The 22,944-nt window shown below is 53.0% G+C and overlaps 1 protein-coding gene and 1 pseudogene across 7 annotated transcripts in view; one reads left to right on the forward strand and one right to left on the reverse strand.

Moving 5' to 3' along the window:
• Nucleotides 1-6,579: 6,579 nt before the first annotated feature.
• On the reverse strand, nt 6,580-7,456 carry LOC139598876 (protein FAM32A-like; annotated as a pseudogene).
• A 1,669-nt stretch (nt 7,457-9,125) lies between these two features.
• The window catches only part of CUX2 (cut like homeobox 2), a 62,637-nt gene continuing 48,818 nt past the window's right edge, over nt 9,126-22,944 (forward strand). For 3 of the 7 annotated variants that reach the window (XM_071445116.1, XM_071445111.1, XM_071445117.1), the window contains exon 1: nt 9,367-9,511. In XM_071445116.1, coding sequence (XP_071301217.1) covers nt 9,467-9,511 — 45 coding nt within the window. In that variant the 5' untranslated portion in view covers nt 9,367-9,466. Of the gene's footprint in view, nt 9,212-9,353; nt 9,512-9,594; nt 10,029-22,944 lie in introns of those variants that run through there. The other 4 variants (XM_071445115.1, XM_071445118.1, XM_071445112.1 and 1 more) reach the window with 4 other exon arrangements.

A 22,944-nucleotide genomic window follows, 5' to 3' on the forward strand; every position in this document is an offset into this window, starting at 1 on the left:
TGTCCCTCTCTCTCTCTAATCTTGTTGTTGTCACCGGCTGACGTGACATGTGAGCCCGGCAGGGTTTCAAGGTTAACCAAGCTCCGGTGGCCCCCAGCTCCCACACCGGGGATGCTTGGGGACAATCCCACCTGCCTTTGTCACTCGGGCTGGCGCCGGGCTTGTCCCCTCCGCTGGGAGGGGTTGGCCCCAGGGGACCCCCTGCTAGAATCCCCCAAGCTTTGGGACACGGATGTTTCTCCTCGGTGCTTCCAGGCGATTTTGGGGAGCCCCTTGGTGCTCGGCTCCGGCTCCCAGCCCGTGGATCGCCTCCCTTGGGATGCTCCCGGAGCAGCAGCGGCTCCCCGGTCACCCGGCCCGTGGCCGAGCGGGGACATCCCCGGAGCTGCCGCCCCATCCCAGAGGCGGATGCAGAGCCGGGCGGGCACCAAGAGCTCCTCTCTCATGTGTCACCCCCACCGAGGCACCTGTCACCCACTTAAGCCGAGCATTTGCTCGCCCCGGTCCCGTGGGACACGCAGATTTAACCCTCCCGATTCCGGGCTCTGTCCCGGGGACACATCCTGCAGGGATGACGCTCGCACTGCCCGGGCTCTGGCTCGGCAGAAAGACCCGAGGAACCCACGGGCATCAATCCCACAAAACCTCTGATATGTCTGCTAGCAGGACTTGTGGCTGCCGGGACCGGGCGGTTCCCTTTTGTCTTCAGCCCGTTCATTTCATGCCCGCTCCCTCCCGCCTTGCCCGGGATGAGGCTGGGGGAGGATTCACGCTGGGGTGGGAATGGTGCTGCCAGCCCCAAGGATGCCCGGCAGCGCCCCAAGCTCATGGCCAGGACCCGGTGGCCGTGCGGGCTGCTGGCCTCGCTGCCCGCCTTTGTCCCCTCCGCACGCCCAGGAGCGCGGTGGGCGAGCAGGGAGGGCCGGGAACAAAAGGCATTGTGAAACCAGATCCCTGGAACTCCGGGCTCTGCCCAGACGCTGCCCTTGCTCTCCCGGAGGTCACAAATATCGTGTTTAATCCCTGGCACTCGCCCGCCCGGCTGCCACCGCCGTGCCAGCGAGGATGGCGTTACGGGGAGGATTGCAGGAGGCAATTCCAGGAGATTTCAGTGGGGAAAGCGTGTAGGGAAAACTGCTGGGGAGGAGGAAAACTCCTGATCCGGGAATGACCATCTCGCCTGGATGGAGCTGCAGCTCAGGGAAGGGATTTCAGGATGTGTTTTGGGGTCTGTGTGAGCAAAAAGGGCAGGAGAAAGAGCCGCGGGGGCAGAGCTGGGGCCAGGACCAGCCCCGGGCACAGCCGGGGATGAGCGGGATCAATCTCGGCACGGACGCTCCCTCATCCTGCCAAGTTCAGCTGGATTCATCGTCCAGCCGAGCCCAATTACCTTAATTTGTGGCATTAAGGAAAAATCCATAAGCATCAGGGAAGTGATGTGTGGTGGTTTCACAGGACTGGCCATGGCTCTGCCCGTTCCCATCCCCGGCTCCGTGTCCGTGCTGGGCGCAGCACAGCAGGAAACCCTGGAGCTGTGGAGGCCTCCCAGAATGTTATTTTTTTCAGGAACAACCATTTTTACCCACCCAGCCTGAAAGAAACCAGACCCGTGTCTCTCCCTGGTGTTGGCCAGGTTGTGGCTGGGGGCTTTGAAGGGTCAGGGTGCAGAGGGTGGCACAGAAATCCGGGATGGGAACGGGGTGCAGATGGCTGCCAGGGTTTCTGCTGTGATTTGTAGGGCGTTGCATCTGCTCCACTGCTCACTTCTTGCTGTCAGCTGAAATCCTCTGTGCTGCACGGGCCAGATCCTGCTCTCCCCTGAGGATCCTGGTCCAGCCTGCAGATGGGAGCTCCTCCAGGCACATCACATCCTTCTCCTCCTCTGGATACTGGGGGGCTTGTCGGCCCCCAGGAAAACCTGAGTGCTTTGAATGTGTCTGTATGCACAAACCTGCCTCTGGAGCCCTGTAGTGAACAAAAGAGCTGTGGGAAGTGGCTGCAGCCTGTGAATGGATGTCAAGGAATAACACACGGATCTGTGCCACGGCAAAATCAAGCATCGTCCCTTCTTATCTGCGAAAGAACCTGTGTTTTACATGAAAAAGCCTTTCTAATTAATAGGCCAGCCCCTCTTGAGCTCGATAAAAAATGGAGTCAAAAGGATTTGATTAACCCCTGCTCTGTGCCGGGCGCGTGCTCTGCCTGAGCCAGACCTGCCCGGGGCTGATAACGGCTCCGTGTCCCGGGAATCCCGGCAGCATCCCGGCACCGCCGGGCCTGAGCACCCTCAGAACCGGCCTGGGGGTGTCCAGCCCCAGGCACAGCCCCCTCGGAGGGCTGGGATGCTCCAGAGCCGGCTCGTGCTGTGCCTGCTCCTTCTGAATACCCTCTGCTCCAGCCGGTGTTTTTTTCTGTGCTCAGACACATTTGACTAAACTAATACATATGTATACACCCCGGGACGTTCCCATCCAAACCAATGTAAATTACCTCTGACCAATACATTTTCCCAGGAAATCAATGCATTTTAACACTGGATAATATTTATGAAATTGAATTCTTTTTTTTTTATTGAAGCTAATGCAATTCCCTTCTGTTTTATGCATTTTTATTAAACTAATGCATTTTAAATTAAACTGTTGTATATTAACTACAATGGCTGTGGGTACTTACAGTAAAGTAATATATGTTTGCTGAAATCAATACATATTCCAAACCTGGGAATTTCCAGTTAACAAGGCTATATCAAATATAACAAATGCATGTACCTGCTTAATTTGATGCTTATATACAACTGGCTGCTATATTTGTTTATTGGTAATGATTATTTTAAAGGGGGAAAGCATATTAAAGGTGGAAAGACAGATTCCTGCCGGGAGCTGCTGTTGGAAGCTGCCAGAGGTGGTCACCCCATCCCTGACGCTTGAATTGGGGAGTGTGGGGGTTCTGGTGCTGGCTGAAATTCATCTCCTCTGGCACAGACTGGTTTCTGCGCCCTCCATCACACCCCTGCAGCTCAGTTCCCGTTGTGTGAGGTTTTGGGAACATCCTTCCCTTGCCCACCACATCCCCCTCAGCTCCTTTCTACCAGCAGCATCCTCAGCAGCTTTCAGGGGGTTTTACCCCTCTCCCCTCGGTGTTCAGAAGGTTTCCACATGTAGCAGCTTATTCCGGGCAGATTCGACGCCGCAGCTTTGCCTGACTCAGCTCCGTTTCTCCTTGGAAAGTTCCAGCATCGTGGTTATGGCCGGGAGGGTTTCCCCAGCTCAGGAATTTGGGCAAGAGCCGCCACCTGCCTGACAGAGCCGGGGAGCGGCTGGCCCGAGGATGGGGACCAGGACAGACAATTCCTGAGCTCTGGCGTGTCCCGGGGCTGTGTCCCGCCCCGAGAACAGGATGCGGCATTGACAGGAAAGCCATAAATAGCAGCGTTATCCGCCGTGAGCGCGCCAGCGGCGCCGGGGCTGAGATAATTTGGGCGAAGCAATAAAAGAGGAAAATTAATTAAAGAGCATGCGCTAATTGTAGGGGAAATGTGCGTGCAATGAGTAGCCGAGGCAGAAAGGCGGCCGGTGGAGGAGCCCGGGCACCCTCCCCGCACATCCCGGGGGACAGCGAGGGCTGAGGCCGGGCACAGCTGGGCGATGTCCCACGGGCAGCGCGGGGAGCCAAGGGGTGCTGCCTACCCCCGAGGTGCCTCACCCTGCACTCCTGTGCCCCCCTTGTCCCTTTGCGTCCCCTCATCGTGGCCGGTCGTGTCCCCCCGTGTCCCCCCCATGTCCCCGTGTCCCCCCTCGTGTCCCCGACCCGGCCGGCGGTGGACGCGCTGCAGCTCCCGCGGTGGCCACCAGGTGGCGACGTTGTAGCGGGCGCTGCCCGGTCCCGGCGGGAGAGGGAGAGGAGAGGGATGGGAAAAGGGATTGGGGAAAGGGATTGGGAAAGGGATTGAGGAAAGGGATGGGGAAAGGGATTGGGGAAAGGGATTGGGGAAAGGGATTGGGGAAAGGGATTGGGAAAAGAGATTGGGAAAGGGATTGGGGAAAAGGGATTGGGGAAAGGGATTGGGAAAGGGATTGGGAAAAGGGATTGGGAAAGGGATGGGGAAAGGGATTGGGGAAAGGGATTGGGGAAAGGGATTGGGAAAGGGATAGGGGAAAAGGGATTGGGGAAAGGGATTGGGAAAGGGATTGGGGAAAGGAATGGGGAAAGGGATTGGGAAAGGGATTGGGGAAAGGGATGGGGAAAGGGATTGGGGAAAGGGATTGGGGAAAGGGATTGGGAAAGGGATTGGTGAAAGGAATGGGAAAGGGATTGGGAAAAGAGATTGGGAAAGGGATTGGGGAAAAGGGATTGGGGAAAGGGGCTTCTGGGACCCCAGGACCAAACCTGCTGGGGGACAGCTGACAGGGACTGCACAGGGATGGGGACAGAGCTCTGCAGGAGCTGTCAGGGTGTCCACAAGGGATGTGCCCAGGGCTGCAGCTGGGCAGAGCTCCTGGGCAGCCCCAGGGCCTCACACATCTTTGCTTCCTCTGGTGGCACTGCTGTCCCATGGTGAGGCTCCCGGTGTCCCTCTGCCCATCCTTGGGACCGAGCAAGCTCCCAGTCAGCACTGGGTCACCATCAGGCTGGTCACCATCAGCACTGGTCACTATCAGTAGCTCTCTCTGCCAGCATCACCCCTCGGCTGCCTCATGGGGCCAGCTCACTGCACAAAGCAGTTACGTGGATCACAAACAGGCAGCAAGGCAGGAATAAATTAATGCCTGGAATGGGAGTGTGCTGAAATCCTTTTTTTTCCCCTTTTTTTTTTTTTTTTTTTTTTTTTTTTTTGTTAAAGTACACAGAAAAGCCCCTTCCGTGTTTTAATTAAAAGCCTTTCAGGAGAGGAGGCAAGGGGCTGCCATTTACAACGGGCTATTGTCAGGCACACAAAGCAAACGGGGCTGGAGACAAACTGATTTATTAACCTGCACCTCACAGAGCTCCCAGGGCGGGGTGAGCCCTCTGTGGAGGGGAGGGTGGCAGCTCTGGGGTCCCCCTGCTCCCCCCAGGGTGCTGCAGGGCCATGGGGCAGCCCCCGAGGGGACACAGGGGACACAGGGGACACGGCTGGTTTGTGCCACCCCGCAGCTCTCCGTCCCTCCAGGTGGCACAGGGTGCAGTCCCTCTCCTCTTCCTCACTGCTCCCATTGATTTATTAATGATTTGGCCAAACAGGAACATTCCTCCAAAGCCCACAATTTAATTTGCTCACCAAAGATGCCAAGTTAGTTTTATTCCTGATTTATGAGCAGGCTCCTGCGTTCCCTGGGCAGCAGAGCAGGGCAGTGATTTATGGGGGTGAGATCAGCTTTGTGGGTGCAGGGAGAAGGTCCCTGCCTGGGACCTGTCCTGGTGGTGTCCAACAGCAGCTCCCAGGAGCACCTGGACCATGAACAGACTGGGCAATCCCTGCTGCTGGCACGGGGAGGAACCAGCTGTGCTCCAGCAAAGACCACTCATCCCACCTGGGACCCATCCCTGAGCAAACCTCCCTTGGCCCTGAGGGGGGAATGGAAATGAATTCCCACTGGGATCTCCCCTTGCAGGGCCTCTGCTCCCACCCCCAGCCTCATTCAGGTGAAGCATCTTCCTGGCACCACCAGCAGCCCCGATCTCATTACAAATCTCAGTGACTCCCAGTGGTTTCCACTCCCTGATTTTTATGATTTGGGGGATAAGGGAATCTATTTTTGGCACTTGGGTCACCAGTACAAAGTTGGAGGCTTTGACCCACGTGCCCTCAAGCAGGAGCAGCACCTGAGCACTCATGTTTGGGGTCTCAGAGCATCTGTGGAATTTGCTGTTGATGCCACCAGGGCTGGGATTTCAGCTCTCTCAGCATTTTCATCTGGGGTTCCCCAGTTCCAGGCGAGGTGTTTGCTGCAGGACCAGAAGAAGGGTTTGCCCCTTTTCCAGCCAGCTCTGAAGGCAGGGAAGAGCTGGTGCAGGGCTCACAGGAACATCCAGGCTCTCTCTCACACAAACTGCCTCGACTCCTGCAAATCTTTCTTTGAACTTTGATTTTCTGTTCACTTGTTCTTCTGCCTGAGGCGTTTTGCAATTGTGGGATTGTGAGCGGCTCCAAGTTTCTCTGAGTGGAAGAGATGAGAAGAACAAGATCATTTCCTGGCTGTTTGTGCTACAGTGTGGGGCCAAGGTCACTTTGTGTGTCTGCCTCACCCTTCTGGACAATTCTCCTGGCCCAGGAGCAGACCTGTCCCCATGAGAATTGGAAGCACCTGCAGGGCAGGCTGCAGTTTGAAGTGTGTCCCTTTTCTTCAGTGTCTTCTGAACTCAAACTCTGCTTTTTGGTGGAATCCCAAGAGCCCAGCAGCAGGGTGATAGCTGGGCAGTGAGGGGCTGCTTCCTCCCCAGCTTTGTGCAGAGAGAGGCCCCAGCAGGGCAAGATTTGCTGCAGTTTTAGGAGCAGTGAAGGACTCCAAGTGACCACTGCAGGAGCACTGGTGGCTTTGCTGGTGTCCATGCTGCCCCATCTCCCTCCAGCCCTTCTGGGAGCACAGGGATCCACCTCAGCCCAGAGGAGACATTGCAGCGTGTTTGGTTTTAAAAAACAAGTCTATAAATTAAGACAGTATAAAGTCATAAAAGCTCGGACAATTTATTAGACAATATGGAGAAAAGACAGATTTACATGGCTTGATACAAACAAAACTCAACTCCAGCTCCAGAGCCGTGAAAAGCAGCCTGGTCATTCAGTCCAGCTGCCTTTGGGAATGTCGTGGTGCTCAGTCAGAGTATCCAGCTGCCTGTTGAACTCCTCCACTTGCTGCTTGTGGGTTTTTGATGCTTTCTTCAGGATCCACTCCATTTGCCGCTTCTCCTCCATCTTCTCAAAGGCCACCTGTGCCAGGGTCCACCTGTCCAGCCCGTGCTGCTTCTTCTCCTCCTCTTCCTCCTGCTGCTGCTTCTTGCTGCTCACAATCTGCTCCAGAATCTGGGCCTTGTCTTTTGCCTTCTTCCTCCTCTCACTGGCCCCAGGGCCCTGACGCTGCCCTTTAGCTGCAGCGGAGTGCGGTGCACGGCCTCGTAACCCGCCAGGGACTCGCAAAAAGCCACCTGCACACCACAAGAAGAGCCCTCCAGCTGGGGCTACAGCCTTCCCTCCACACTGGGAAAAAACCCACACCTTCCAGGGATTCCTCCAGGGATCCCTCCGGAGTCCCCCTGGCAGTCTGGGGTATGCTGACCCCTCCTGGGGACTTTGGTGGGAAGGATGGAAGGCAGCTCTCCATCTGGAATCTGTCTGCCCTGGGCAAGGCAGGCTTGCCAATCCCACCCTTCTTGCTGACCAAAAAATAACGAAGAAGTCCGAGAAGGCTGGAAGTCCCAAAAGCTGCTGTGGATGAAGACCAGAGATCTCTGAAGCCAGGTCATGGAACTTGCGTTTCATTGCAAGGGGTATGGGGGCACTCCCCTGCTTGGAGCTGCCAGCCACAGCTTGGAGCAGGCCCGGGAGAAGTAGAGAGTGGGAAAGAGAAAGAAGGTGAGAGGGGGGTAAAGAGAAAATGAGAGAGCAAGGAAGAGTAAAGAGAGCGAGGTTCCCGTTACAACACCATGAATCTTCTTCCGTGCTGAATATTCTAATTTTCACTAACTAATCTAGTACAAGATACAAATCCCATAGCATTTACATACAGCCTATAAGAATCATTACATTACCATACTGTGCTACATTTTAAACCCTAAAAACTCCTCTTTGGGCCCCTTCTGCCAAGCTGGCAGGGTCTGCTCTGACCCTTAGACCAGCCTGCGAGCAGAGGGTATTGTTTCATCAAAAGGGGATTACTTTCAGCCAGCCACACCATTGTTTTCCAGTTGTTTAGTAACTAAGGTATCTCAAAGTTTGTTTTTATTTCAATCCTGCTTATAGTTCCCATATTCTCAAAATCTTTTGCCAGGCAATCATATTTATATGGCTTTCCTGTTTCATCTTCCCCAACAGCGCAGTCCGGCTGGCTGTGGACCCCAGCCCACACACGGACAAAGGCAAAAGACCAGAACTCTCTTCTCCACGTGGGGAACAACGTCCCACGTTTACTCCCGAGGTGGGAACGACGCGTCGCCTGATGGCGGGAAACTTTTAACCCGGGGGAGTGGAGGGCGGGGCTAGAGGAGCACAGCCAATGGGACAGCAGGGAGGCGGGGCGAGGGGCGGGGTCACGCTGGGAGAGACCACCACGCTGAAATTTGGAGGGGGGGAGAAAGGGGAAGACCATGTGGCGATAGGATACAAATAATGTGAACAGCGCAAATTACCGAACACCCGGCGCAAACAACTAATTAACTATTTAGTGCAATATAACAGAGGGGCAGCTCCGTCCTTTTCTGCTCAAAACTGAGCCGTGGCGACTGGGGCTGGGGTCCCTACAGCACAAACGTGGCACAGCCCTGCTGGGAGGCTTCCCCAGGGGATTGGGAATTAATTTTCCAAGCCCCTTGGATATTGGTGTGGCCAGTACAACAGGCGATGGGGCAAAGAGGTGTGGAAAATGTAAAGTTGTGGCGTTTTAGTTTGGTTTTTTTTTTTTGGTGGAGAAGCAGAGAGGGAATTTCTGGGACAGGTGTTGTGAGTGCTCAGACGCTGCTGGCTGGGCTCTGTTCCTCTGCTGAAGTTGGTTGGATTCTTCAGAGCCATTGAGAAATTTTAAAACACAGCCCTAAACCAACCTGAATTCGGTGTATTTGTGAATTCGGGGTTTTCTGGCTGCGGAACGCTGGGAGCGTGTTTGCTGTAGCCATTCCCAGCAGGTCAAAGGTGCGGGAAGGGTCACATTAGGCGGATAAAAACCAAACAAACCTGGAAAAGTTTAACCGGCGGCTCCCGGCTGGCGATTATTCCAGCTAAAAAACCTTAATTTGGCCGGGGAAAAAAATCCATCTCCGGGGGGGGGACCCCGCGCCCCTTCCCGAGACTGAGATGCTCAGGGGGGTGTCCAGGAGCGGCGGGGGGCGATGCTCGGGGGTGGCCCCGGGGGGGACAGGGGCGCTCCGGGAGGGAGCCCCATCCCTGCTCCCCCCGGTGGGGGCGGGCGGCCCCCGCTCCCTCCGCGCCCCTCCGCGCCACCGGGCTCCCCCAAGATGGCCGCCGAGGTGGGATCGATGGATGTGTCGATACCGGACACGGTTTGATGCCCGCCGGCTCCAGGTCGGTGGCGGCGGCGGCGGCGGGAGGGAGGGAGGGAGGGAGGGGAGGGATGGGGGCGGCCGCCCGGATCACTCCCCCCACCCCTCTCCCCGTCCCTCCCTCCCTCTCCCCCCGCGCCCGCCCCCCTCCCTCCGCCCGCCCTTCCCCATCGATAGGTATCAGAAATTGATCCCCGCCGCCGCCGCTGCCGCCGCTCTTTGTTCGGCGCCGCCCGCCCGGGAGCCTGGAGCAGAGCATGGAGCAGCGCTAGCGGCGATGGAGCCGCGATGGAGCCCCGGCCCCCGCCCCGCCGCCCCCGAGGTGACAGCAGGGCCGGGGGGCGGCCGCCGCTCCGCCCCGGCGGGAGGGAGGGAGGGAGGAAGAGGAGGGAGGGAAGTTGCGCGGGATGAAGTTGCGGGGAGCGCGGCCCCCCCGCGCCGCCCCGCCAAGTTTGTGGCGGTGCCCGCCCGCCGAGCGGAGCCGCAGGTGCCCGCGGGCTGCCGAGTGTCCCCGGCGCCGCCCGCAGCGGGGGCGGCTCGGTCCCCGCGTCCCCCGGCGCGCTCGGGGCGGGCAGAGCCGCGCGGTTGCGGTGATGGATGCGGGGATGGCGGAGCGGGGCTGCCCGGAGCCCCGCCGCCCTCCCATTGTTATCCAGGGCCGGTGTGCGGGGCCGGTGCGGGGGCTCGGCCAGCCCTGAGCGCCGGGAAGGCGGTCGGTACCAGGCGGTGCTGCTCGGAGCGGGGATGGATGCGGCGGGGGGGCGGCAGCTCCTTTGTGGCTCCGGGCAGGTCACGGCCGCCGTATCCCACCGTGGTACCCTCGGTCTGTGAAATTCCCGGTAAGTCCTTTGTTACCGTGCGCGGGGGAAGGTTGCCAGGGGCTGCTGACAGTTTGTGACCTTAAATACGCACCTTAAATAGGAGGTGGGTAATTAACACAATGGCTCTCCCAACATAATGGGATGAAAACCCAACCTGGAGCCGCTACAACAACCGAAACGCGCATTTCCATGGATATTAAATGGGTTTATCCCTGTAGGATATTCCGGAGTTTAAAATGCAGCGTGCTTCGGAGGGGAGTAAACAAATTGAAATGCGATTTATGGGGCTCCGGTACTGGATCAACAGTTCCAGCATTTAATGCATTTTGGCTTTTAAGCAGATTACGTGCTGCATCTGCGCTACGCGACCCGAAAAGTACCGCAGGTACCGCGGCCGGTGGGTTTGCCATGACTGCTCAGTTCTGGCATTGTGGCCGGGAAGGGATTACGGCTCTCAGCGCTTCGGATACAAAAGCGTTCCCCGCTAAACCGCGCTAATGACTTTTCCCGTGTGCGCGCAGCACCTTTATTTAAAGATAAATATTGGCAGCTACTTTGCCCTGGGTCTGTCGGGGGCGAACTTTGCTGGAGGGAGAGGTGGGCTGGGAGGTGGCGGCTCTCCTTCCTTCCTCCCTTCCTTCCTCCCTCCCTTCCTTCCTTCCCCGCCGTTCCGCCTGGCCGGTGCCTGTGGCTGGGTGCGGAGCTGGAGAGGGAGCGCTGGGGATTGACTTCTGTCCAGGCAGCAGGATCGCGTTGGGAAAGGTGACCTTGTGCCAGCTTGGCCTAATGCCCTCCATTAAGAAAAAAAAAAAAAAATTAAAAAAAAAAAAAAGAAAGAAAACAAGAGGGGGAAGGAAAAAAAAATAAGAAGGCAAGCAAGCAATCAATTTATAATTCTTCCATCAATTTATAATTCTTCCAAGAGCTTTTTCCTTTTTTTTTTTTTTTTTTCTTCCATCCTTTTTAATGGATGTGTCTGAGCAGCTCTGGTGGCCTGGGGCTGGCCGGGAATGGCAGAGTTTGAGCCGCCCTGATGAATGGTGGGCATATGGAAAACGCAGGGATAATGTGGCACTCGGCAGCGCTCGGATCGAAACGCGCTGAGCCCTTTTACGGCAGAGAGGCGCGGAAATGAGAAGAGATAAAATTCTATCAAAGATAATGCCAGACGTATTTCACCGGGTTATGAGATTGGTTTATTGTGTACATTACTAATGCAGTATTTTTTTACAGCTTTCTCGTGTGTGATAGGCAGAGCGGGATTCATACCTTCGTGGGGTTTTTGGGGTTTAATTTGCTTGGGGTTTATTGCGTTCTGGTTGGCACCGTGTGGATTTATGGGATGCTCCTTGCGCTGGATGCTGCTCTAATCCAACCCGTTCTGCCTTAAAAAAGGCAAAGAAATGGGCAAGAGTTTTGAGCTGCTGATTTGGGGTAATAAATACAACGGGCGGGCGAGAGCGATTAGAGCCATCTTTTATAAATGTCTTCACATCTCATTATGCAGATGAGCTCTGGCTACACGGCTCCGAGCCTTTGGTTCTCGTCAAATAAAATGTTCTTGGGTTTATTTTCTGGAATGCAAATGCTCTCTCCGTGTGCTGGAGTTGGGCAGAAACTTCGGCGGCTCTGCCGGGTGTGGAGAGCCGGGAGCCTCCGAGCCTGGTCTGGTTCATGAAATGTTTTTGCTGTTTAAAGTTTAGGGGAGAAAAAAAACCAAAAAAAAACCCCCAAAAAAGCCAACCCACAACTGTGGATGTGATTAAAATATTATAACCTTATGATATTCTGAAGTGCATAAATTTTACATATCAGCTACAGAGGGAGTTTAGACATCCATTAAATGATATGACAGCTTGACTTATCTAAATGTGCATCATTTAACAATGTGTCAAAATTCTGCTTTATATAGACGACAGCAGTAAATAAGCTATCAGTCCTCTTGGCTGGAGCTTAATTCCTGGAGCTTGGACTAATAAACTTAGCTGCATTCTTGTGGAGCAGCAGGAGAAACCTGGGGGGAGGCTGAGGTGCTTCTGGGGCAGCTTCGCCTCTGTGAATGCCCCTGGGGCTCTGGGTTTTTAGGGCTCTTATGGAGAGACTGGTGGCACATTCCAGTTTGGTCCAGCACCCAGCACCTTCATCTCCATCCCTGCTGGAGGGTGGGATGGTGGCTGTGGCCACTGTGCCCAAGGGAAGGCGTGAGGAGCCCAGGGAAGCTCTGGGTGCCCCCATCTCAGGGCGATTTTTGCCTTTCCAAGCTGAAATCTCTGGTTTTGTGAAATTGCAGTTTGTGCCCGGGGCTGGCTGAGAAGCCTTGTGAGGCTGGGGATGCAGTTTGTGCTTTCCAGTGGCTCCAGCTGCTCCTGGTGCAGTGGGGCGTGGGGAGCACTGGCTGTGGAATCATCTGGTTTGAACAATTAATCTGAATTTGGGCGCCAGAGCCAGAGCCTGGGCAGATGTCTGTCTCATGCTTGGCTTGGCTGCTGTCTGATGGCTCTGTGCTCCTCCTGGGAGCTTCCCCTGACCACAGCTCTTCAGGTGGCTTCTCCTACAGGGCTGTGCCCTGTTGGTGGGGACGCAAGTGACGCCTCTGTCCTTTACCTGGGGGCTCTGTGTCCTTAGGGATGCAGGGCTGGAAATGCAGCTGCCCCCAGGGAGGTCCAGCTGAACTGGGCACTGAAATGCAGCTGGTGCCCCAGCAAAGTTCAAACCTTGGTCATGGCAGGACTCAGGTGTCCTGGAATGTCACTGTCATTGACCACCTCGTGGCGGCCCCTTCCTCTGCCACTCCCTCCTTGGGACAGCCTGAGGTGACAATCCATCCCACCCCCCCAAATCCTTCATTAATACCTGGTATTTCTACTATTTCCAGTTTATATGGGAGGAGAGGGAGGAGATGGGCTGTGTTTCTGGTCCCACCTGCTCTGGGGTCAGTATTGAGCATCACTGGAAAGTCAGGCTGAAGTTCCTGAAGTGAAATCGGATTTTTTTTTTAATTTTTTTTTTTTTTTTTCTGGCTGAATAATTGAGATGCTGCCAGACAAGAAGAGCTGCAGAAAATGAGAGTTTATCTTTAGCACCATAGTTCTCACTTTAGAAACTGGTGACCCCAATTCCAGCCTGGAGAGTGACTTCTTCCCTAATTAAGAAATCCATTAATTAATTGTGTGCGTGCTGCAGCCCATTAGAGATGTACATGCTGGCCTCCTGATCCAGTTTAGTGGATTGTCTCTGTGGCCTTGGAAGCAGGGGGGGAAAAAAGGGATTGTGACCACGAGGCAGCCAGGGGGACAGGGATAGAAATATAATTTGATTTTTGTGGGACTGCAGGGATGAGCACAAGCCCTGCCAGCTCCTGGTGGGTGTTCCAGCTCAGTGTGGGACTGAGTGGAGTCTCAGGGCTGCTGTGCCCACTGAAATGGGGGTCAGCAGTGAGGGCTGAGGGTCGTGGGGTGCCTCTGGTGTGGATGCCCTGTGGGATGGGGAGCAGAGAGCCACCCCCAGGGCTGGGTGGAGAGGAATGTTGAAGCCTTGGGTGATCTGAATTATTATTTATGACCAGCTTAGGAAGCAGGGCACTCCCAGCCTGCCAGTCCTTCAGGAGGCACTTGCTGAACTCGGCATCCTCAGCAGAGCCTGTGGAGCTCGTGGTGCATCTCCCTCCCTGCGCTGGCACAGGAGCTGCTCCCCTCAGTTAATTTTTCTTGCTGTCTGCAGAGACCTGGAATGAAAATTCAGGCAAATTGTTGTGTGTGCTGGTCCCAGGGCTCCTGTTTTCTCTGCTGAATGGGAAGCTGGCTGTTGGCAGAAGAATCATCATCTTTAAATGCAGGAGGCTTTGCTTGCCTGTGGGTTTTAGGGGCTCCAGGGGCCCCTCTGCTCCCCCATTTTCCATTCCTGCTTTTGCTGGCTGGAGAAAATCGTTCTATTTGGGTTCCCAGAGGTGGCTGCATGCCCCAAGGGACAGCAGTGATGGTTCTCCTCTCCTCCCTTGAGTGCTGGTGTAATCATGGTGTGCCACATCCCTGGCTGCAGGAATTCCCACATCCCGAATTTCAGGGAATTGTCCTGGGAGCTGCCAACAAAACACAGCAAATTAAAATTACAGGGCCACTGTTTGCAGGGAGGGAAGGTGAGCAGCAGCATCCTGCTCCTCAGCACGCCTTGAAATGGGTTTTATTTAGGATTTGCAAGCCATGGGTGTGTGCTCCCTCGAGACAGAACCCACAGTGCAGCTCAGGGTGTAGCACATTCCCACCCTCTGTGATTGGAAAAGGCACATTAGAGGCATCCATTCCCCCCCAAATGCCTGGGTGAAGTTTCTCAGAACATTTTGTACCATCCTGCTCCTATTACCGAAAGATGTAATTCCCCAACTTGGGAGATAATAAGCAGGTATTGACTTCTGCTGGGGTCATTATCAAGATTTATTCAGTCAATATGGCTCCTTGGGTCAATAAATCTTGAGGTTGATAAAGGAGGAATATATACTTGCAGACTTTATTAAAAAGTTTTCCCCTTTTGTAACACTTTTTTCCTCTGTGTTGCAACAGGATCTGTGACTGAGTTTTCTTTAATTACCTTTTTTTCTTTTTTTTTTTGTGGTGCACGTTTTCCTGCAGCTTTTGGGCTGTCTTTCCAAGACAGCACGATTTGGGAAGCAGGATTTGGCCCTGTGCTGGCTCTGGTTTGCTGGAGATCCCTTTTGTGCTGTGATTCCCCCTCTCCTGCCTTTGCTGGGTGAGGATTTGGGGAAATGGGGGCAATGTTCAACATTCCCAACATTGGTGGCTTTTTTAAGCTGAGTTCCCTGGTTGCACCAACACCTCCTTCCAAAGTGAATTTGGTGCCTTTTATTCTTTAACATGGCCTTGCTGTTTAATCATTTTTTTGCCTATTTTGGTGCAGCACTAAGTGATTTCCCCAAAGCTGCCCCAGCACCCGGAGCATTGACTTTGCTGTGGTTTAGGCGAGCGTGGGGCCGTTTAATATTTAACTCTCAGCGTGTGCCCGTGCCAGCCAGTCCTCCTGCAACACAGATTCCCAAAAAAAGTAAATAACCAGTTTGAACCCCGGGTAAATATTCCTCTGGTGGGAGCTGAGCCGTGCGTCAGCCGCTCCGAGCGCGCCGCCGTTGCCTTTGGTAACGCTCCCGTGGTTTTACACCAAAGTCAGGACCTCGAGCATCCTTTGTTTTCCTCCGTCAGGATAACATAATAAAGTATTACCTGGTGCTGGCAGCAGGGCTTGTAATGTGTGCTGTAAGCACGGAGCAGAGCCGGGGTGTTATTGCTCAGCCTGGCTGCAGAGGACATTTATTCCTTATTAATCACGCTGACGGGGAGAGCTGCCTCCGTCTGCGGCTCTGCGAGTGCTGCGCAAACATCGCTGCATCCCCGCGAGCTGGGGCATCATTGCCCCTCCTGTCCCCTCGGTTTCTGGGCTGAGGGAGGAGCTGTGGGCTCTGTGGGGGCACAGTTTGGGTTAAAAGCCCCCTGTGATGCCCGGCGTGGTGGAGGATGGTGGTGACCCCCATGGTGTAGATATCCCTCAGGATGGTGGGGCTGAGCTCCATCCAGGGGAGGGTTAGGTTGGGTATCAGGGAAAGGTTCAGCCCCCAGAGGCATTGCCCAGGCTCCCCAGGGAATGGGCACAGCCCTGAGGCTGCCAGAGCTCCAGGAGTGTCTGGACAACACTCCCAGGATGGAATTGTTGAGGTGTCTGTGCAGGACCAGAGGTTGGTTGGTCAATGATCCTTTTGGGTCCCTTAAACTCAGGACACCCCATGATTCTGTGAGCCTGTGGGGTCTCTCCCTTGAGCGGCTGCTGATGCCACATTTGCCATGCCGGGATGGGATGGGGTGGGATGGGATGGGATGGGATGAGATGGGATGGGATGCTGTGGAATGCTATGGGATGCTGTGGGATGCTGTGGAATGCTGTGGCCGCGCCGCTCCTGTTCCCTCCTCTGGCACCAGCGCTGGGCTGTGCTTTGTTGATGCCAGCCCATCCCAGCTCCTCCCAGCCCCGTTCCTGGCACAGCTGAGGGCTGGAGGGTGCCCTGCCCGGCGGGGCTGTGCCCTGGGCACGGCTCCAGCTCCAGCCCAGGCCAGCGGCTCCGCTCGGCGCACGCCGAGGCAGCGTCTCCTGCCGCCGCGCTTTCCTCTCAAATAAAAGCAGCTAATTAACATTATTCTTTAATTATTGCCTTTATCAACAAGGGGTCTGGTTTATACCAGCAGGATAGTCGCTTTCCTTTCCACTACCCAAGCGAATGCTTCAATTCCTGTTGCTTTTGAAATGAATTTGATGTCATCTGCCCATTGTCACTTAATGGGGACACTTGGGTAATGATTGTGAGCTCCAGCCCTGTTAGCAGCACTGCGAGCGTGTAATTTAGCCCCTTAGGCAACGGTACTTTTGAAATCTCTGGATAGTTTTGAACTCTCTGTTCTTAATTAAATATGCAATTTTTCACGGTAACCAGGTTAATTCTTTTGTGTTGTGTTGTAATACTGTTAGGAATTTTCATAGTTCTTATTAAACATTATTCAGGCATTGTGAATTCCATAATTAAAAAAAATGAAAAGAACAAAGCTTGATTCACTTCTTTCTTTTCCCTGGTTAATTTATCAAATGAATTTTGCAAATTTTTCTTTTTCTCCCCAGACAGCGTGCCAAGTGTTTTAAAGGGGAAGGATTTAATTGCTCTGTAGGGATTGGTTGGTTATGAAGGATTTGGCTGTTTGATTAGTAAACCCTATTGGGAATGGTTTAATGCTCCATGATCTTAAAAATTGTCTGATTGTGAGGCTCTCCAAGGATGTTTTCTCTCTTCCTCGTGTAGGAAAAGGCTTTGCACAAGTGTGATTATGAGATGGGGAGGAGGGAGCCGAGGTCGGAGCTGGGTGATCTGGGCTGCCCTGGCCAGGAGGAGGAGGAGGAGGAGGATGGTGAGGCAAACCAGGAGTTGTTCCCATGTATCCCTGCAGGTTGTGGGAATGGATCCCTGGCTGGGCCAGGATGGGCTGGATCCATCACTCAGTTCCTCCTCCAAGGCTCACTGCCTGTTTTATCTCGTAATATAATGGAATTTGATGGAATAACTGGATTTATTAGGAGGCAAACCCCTGCTGTGCTCTCCGTGCCTGGATCCCTCTGGTATCCCTGGGATCCCTGTAAGGATGGGGCTGGGGATTCCCTGCAGGCTGGACATGCACAAGGAGGGATGTGGGGGTGCAGCTGCTGGGGGCTGGATCCAGGTGTACCCCAAAGCAGGGGGATCCCACCTGCTCTGACTGTGGAGCCTGGGGCTGCCCAGCCAGCAGTGTTTATCCAGGCAGGCTTTTAAAAAGGATGAAACCACTCAGTGTCTGCTGATTTTCTTGTCCCCTTTGGACCCAGAACTGATGGAGGTGATGTCTGTGCACTGATGTTGGGGCTGCAGGGGTGGGCTGTGGCTCCAGTGTGCCAGGAAGGGCACAGTGCTCCAAAATCCCTGCTGGGGAAGGGCCTGGGCTTCCCTTCCAGAGCATCCAGGAGCCTCCCCGTGGGCACTGTTCTGTGTTGTTTTTAAAGCCCTTTTGGATTTGATATAGAGGGAAAAAAAAAGGTCAATATTTGGTGGTTTTAGCCATGTGGTGCCAGCTGGGCTCCCCCTGATGTTGTGGGGTGAAGGATGGTGGGGCCTCACTATTAAATACCAGAAGAGCAGCGTGGTGCAGGCACCCTGTGGGATTTTGGGGGGAGCAGGAGAGGCTTTGGAGCATCCCTGGGAGGTGCCTCTGTCTGGGAGCTGCAGCCCAGCCAGGATCGATCGTGGCCAGACTGAGGGGGCTCCCCAGGGGTTATTTGGGCTTTAAGGAGAGGTCAGAGAGTCATTACACTTATAAATATATTACTGTTTAAGAGAAGAGCTGTCATTATCTTTGAACTTGGTTTATGTGGCGCCAATTTTTCCCCCATTCTGATTCCAGCCAGGAGGATCAGCCAGGCTGGGGCAGCACCTGGGCAGCTTGGGGGAGGAAATATAGGGTTCAGCAGTGCTGGGCAGGGGAGCTTTGCCTCAAAAAGCTTTAGAGTCTGTGCTTAAAACTGCTGCTTTCCCCCAAACTTGGAGAAAGGTGTTAGTTTGAGAACCAAGTGATGCTGTGGTGATGCAGCTGGCAGTGATCCTGGGCTGGAATCTGTGTCAGAGCTGGAGTTTCTCTGCATCATCATCATCTTTTGGGTGTTTTTGGGGAGGGACAAGTCAGCACGATGAATGCCCTGGTGTGACCAGGTGAGATTGTCACCAGCCCACAAAGAGAAATCCAAGGTGCCACCAAGCTGTGGCATCACCCCGTGGCAATGCCCCCATTGCTGGGTTGGGCAGCATGGGCAGGGATGCCAATGGGGCTTAAAAATAAGGGTTTAAATCAAAATAAATCCCAGTTATTCCCCCAGTTTTCCTGTTCCTCATGGCTGAGTGAGGCACTGAACGAGCAGTGCTGGGCTGTGGCTGAAGCAGGGACCATTTGCTCTGCTGGTGACACAGCCTTGGAGCAGAGACCAGCAGGACCGAGGAGTTCCACTCCCCACAGGGCTGTGCTGGAGGCAGAAAGTCACTTAAAAACAAAGAAAAAAACGACAAAAAAAAAAAGGAAAAAGGCTAGACATTTGCAAGGCAAAGGGGAGCAGATGCCAGTAATGTATTCCCAGGCATGACACAGAGTGGCAGCGTGTCATGAACCGTGTCCCCAGGGACCCCTGGGTCTGTGATATTGGCTTTAACCCCCAGCAGCACCAGTAAATTCATCAGGCTTACGGGTATTGCTCTTGGACTACTGAATAATTTACAGTTGCAGAGCCCAGCCAGGTTCAGGTCACCGGGGTTCATGGGTTAATAACAGGTTTGGTTTTTGTTGTCAGCATCTGCCTTGATAACATATGAAAGAATCCTATTCTGTTGATTAGATTTTGAAATGGATCAATTTTTAATCAGCAGAACATCTGACTCACTCAATAAGAGGAGCGTGGTGGAGACAGGACGAGGGGCTCGTTATTTACAGGATTGTTTGTTTTTACTAATACGCAAATCCTCGCCGGGGCTGGAGCCTTCCCCCCCTTCCCCGGCCCTGGCTCCCCCAAAATAAATCGCTGGGATTATCTGCAGCCTCGTGCCAGGTGTTTGATCCATCCACTGATTGGGTGGGAAATCCATGCTGCTGCTGAAGCTTTGATTTAACTATCTTGTTATCGATGGAAAACATTCGCTTACCAGCCACTGAGAAAAAATTTTACATTTTGGGGGTGTTTTATTCAGGTTTTCCCGAGCATCCTGTATGGAGCTCCCCTCCCCAAGGACCACCAGGATGGGCTTGTGGGTGATGGGAGAGCAGGGAACAAACCCTGGTGGGATGCAGAAATATCCTGGTTAAATTCCTGCCTGTGAGCAAAGTTTCTGAGGGAATAACTTTTGATTTCATCATTCAAAAGAGCTGGGTCCCCATGGGAAGTTAAATACTGAGTGGGGGACCTGGGCAAAAGCTTTACTTATTTATTTTCTAAATTGTTTGGTTTTGATTCTTGGGCACAAAAAGATTCCAAAGTTGACGTATTTCATTGCATCTTGATAAACTGCATGTGTTTCTTGCTGTAAAGACATGCATGAAATAAATATAATTTTTTGAATAATAAATTAGTGGGGTTTTAATGGAATCCACTGGGTCAAAATTTTGTCTTGAAGCCAGTGAAGTGGTTAACAACCACCATCACAGGACTCCCTGAAAATCAAATTCTGATTTTTAATAGCAGAAAAGGTAAAAGTCTCATAAATGTAATTTTGGGAAGAGTGTCAGCAGGGTACAATGGTACAATCCCACTGGCTGGGGACTCTCTGCCACTGGCAGATATTGATATAGAAAATAACTTGTTGGGATGATAATTTGCATGGGTTTGCCCTGGGCTCTTTGGGATTTTGCTTTTAAAACTTGTGCCTTCTGGCAGTCTCCTTAACCTAAATAAATATTCTCCCTTGGATCAATTAAGAACATGGCTGGTGGTGAGGAATTGCTTCTGGTAGATTTTTTGGTTTTCTTCATTTTTTTTTTCTTGAAAGTGTGGCAGCTTCTTAAAAAATTGGTACATTTCTGGATTTATAGGTAGAGGTTTTTTGTTGATATGATGAGGTGGTGATTCAAGCATTGGGAGAAACGTGCTGAGGTCTCTGGCTGGTGCTGGGGATGCTGGAGGTGGGGATGTGAACATGGGGATGGATTTCCTGATCCCTTTGGGTGCCTATTCCAGCTCCCAGCTGAGCACCCACGTGCTCTGTGTTTGCTCTCACAACTGAGTTTTCTTCTGGAGCTTTGCAGTGCCTGGTGTTATTATAACCCTATAATCCCAAGGGCTCGTTCCTATAACCTGGAAATAACTCTGCAGGTAATGGGTGTTTGCTCTCAGCGGACACAGGTGATGTATCAGCCTCTCCTAAGATCATTAGCACTGTGAGGAGGTTAAATATGCAGATTTTATCATCCCTGGCAGGTTTATTTGCAGGAGAGCGATGGGTGTCACAAGTTTGGGACTTCCAAATGAAGTTTATTTTAGTGATGGAAAATGTGCTTCTTCTCTTGAGCATCTGCTGGTTATTTTCTGACAAGAGTTGGAAAAAAAAACAGCTTTGCAAAGAGTGGAGGGACTCCTGGGCTGGTTTTTATGAAATAATGGGTGCTTAGAAAGCAGTGATGGGGTTTAGTGCCCAATTTGGGCAGTGGGGACTTGCCCAGTTCTTCCTCCTCTGGTAACTTATTCACTCCAAAAATTGTCCTTGTGTTTAGCAGCTGAGTAAATGTATTGCTGATGGGTGCCTGGGTTTTAATGGCACTGCTCTGGACAGGATTGACCCAAAAACAGCTCCAGAGCTGGGTCTGGAGCCGGTGGGAGCTGGGAGCAAACAGCCCAGGAGGGGCTGGAAATGGTGCTTGGCTCCTTCCTTTGCACCTTGAGGCCGGGCAAAGGGGTTGCTCCTTTGCAGCTCAGGGTTTTTCCCAGGGTTCCCATCCCTGGAACTTTTCAAGACCAGATTATACAGGGCTTGGAGCAACCTGGGATAGTGGAAGGTCCCTGTGCTCATGGCAGGGAGAGGATGTTCAAGAGATGATGTTCAAGGTCCCTTCCAACCCAAAGCATTTTTTATTCTGTGATTCATTTTGGGGTGTATGAATTTGTACCCCAGCCAGTCCCAGGTACATCTTGTGTGTCACTCCAAAGCTGCATGGATTCTATCCAGAGTTACCAAGACCTGCAATCCATCCTCTCCTCTTTCCTCCTTGATTTTTTTTTTTTTTGAGCCATTTAGCCAAGGATGATGCTGCAATAATTTTGGGCACCACAGGGTATTTGGGTTCATTAGGTCTCGCTGTGGGGACCATACAAATTTACCTTTTGACAGCAGTGGTCTTCTCTGCCCATCCCTTCCCTCATGGAAGAATCCCCTTCCCACCAGGATGCATAACCTGAGCCTGGAAGGGTTTCTGCATTTCGGTCTTTTTTTAGGCTAATAATTAAACCATAATGACAGAGCCCAGCATCTCTTTATTTAAAGAGCAGATGGAGTGTTCTGGATATTAGCATGGCCCTGGCTCCCACCGTGCCAGCAGCTCCTGGAGCTCAGGGTTGGGATGAGCCCCCCAGGGACTCTGTTATTGGGTGGGCAGTGGGTGGCAGCGCCGTGGGACACCAAAATTACAGTGGCATCGTTAGCTAGGGGTGAGCTCAGATGCTTTTCCTGCCCCTCTTTGTTACCCATGGCTGAATCCCAGGAAGCTGCTCCCAAAAGCACCTTTGGGCTGCTGAGCTGGCACAGCTGGCACAGCTGGCACGTCACGGGCTGAGCTCTGCCTCCATCCCAGCCCCGCGAGCGTCGCGGTGACGGCCGGAGCGGGGCTGGTTTGGTGACACAAATTTTAAAGGATAATCCCAGGCTGCCACTTCCAAAAGCTATAAAAGAACAGAGCACGGGCTGTGGCTGCTGAGCTGGCCCAGAGCTCGTTGCTCCCTCCTCACCATCGTGATGTGGAGCTGCAGGGGTGATTTTGGAGCTGGCAGTGCCATCCTGGAGGGTGCAGGTCCATCCCCAAAAATCCCTGTCTTTCCCCATTTTGTCTCCACCCAGCATCACCATCCAGCCACAGTGCTCTGTACCTCCCACCCCCATTTCTCATTGACACACTTTATTTTTTTTTCCCAAGCAGCCACAATTGATAATTTAGCTCTGGATAAAGCAACCTTCCAGCTTTTTCTTTCTTAGAGGCCAAAACATTGATGTTGTGTGAAATGGGAGCTTTTGAGGAGGCTTTGTATGGAACTTAGCTTCCTGAAAAATTTATTTACTGCGACTGTGATCCGCAGGAGCGAATTGATGTTTATCTATAGTAGTTCTTGCCAGAAAAAAAATGCATAACTGCACTTTCTTGGGAAGCCTTGAAAGGCCTTTTAAATAAGTGTCTAATAGTAGGCTCTCAATAGCAAACAGCCAGCTTGATAGACAGTGTACAGTATATTATTAACTATAAGCAGGCTTAATCTTTTCCTCATGTTTTAGAGAATGCTTTATAACCTTGTGGCCAAAGAATTCATGATCACCAGGTATTTGAAGCTAAGCAAAAATTATACCAGCTGTAACTGCTGGGAGATCGATCGTGCTGGGAGAGGCAGGAGGCAGCTCCTGCTGCAGCCCTGGCCTGGAGCTGCTGCTCCCAACCACTCCTGGATGTCTCCATGGGGTTCAGGTGGCACAGGAGTCATGGGGAAGATTCCCTGGGGAGGGGTGTTCATGGGGAGGGTGTTGTTTGTTTGTTCTCCTCACAACTGCCCTGTGGGATGGGGGTCCAGGTCCCAGCTCAGTGGTGGAATTGAGTCCTGGGATCATTCAGGTTGGGAAAGATCT

This window comes from Agelaius tricolor, unplaced genomic scaffold (genome assembly GCF_023055355.1).
Source record: "Agelaius tricolor isolate 1412-34295 unplaced genomic scaffold, bAgeTri1.0.p SCAF_20, whole genome shotgun sequence".
Classification (NCBI taxonomy): Eukaryota; Metazoa; Chordata; class Aves; order Passeriformes; family Icteridae; genus Agelaius; species Agelaius tricolor.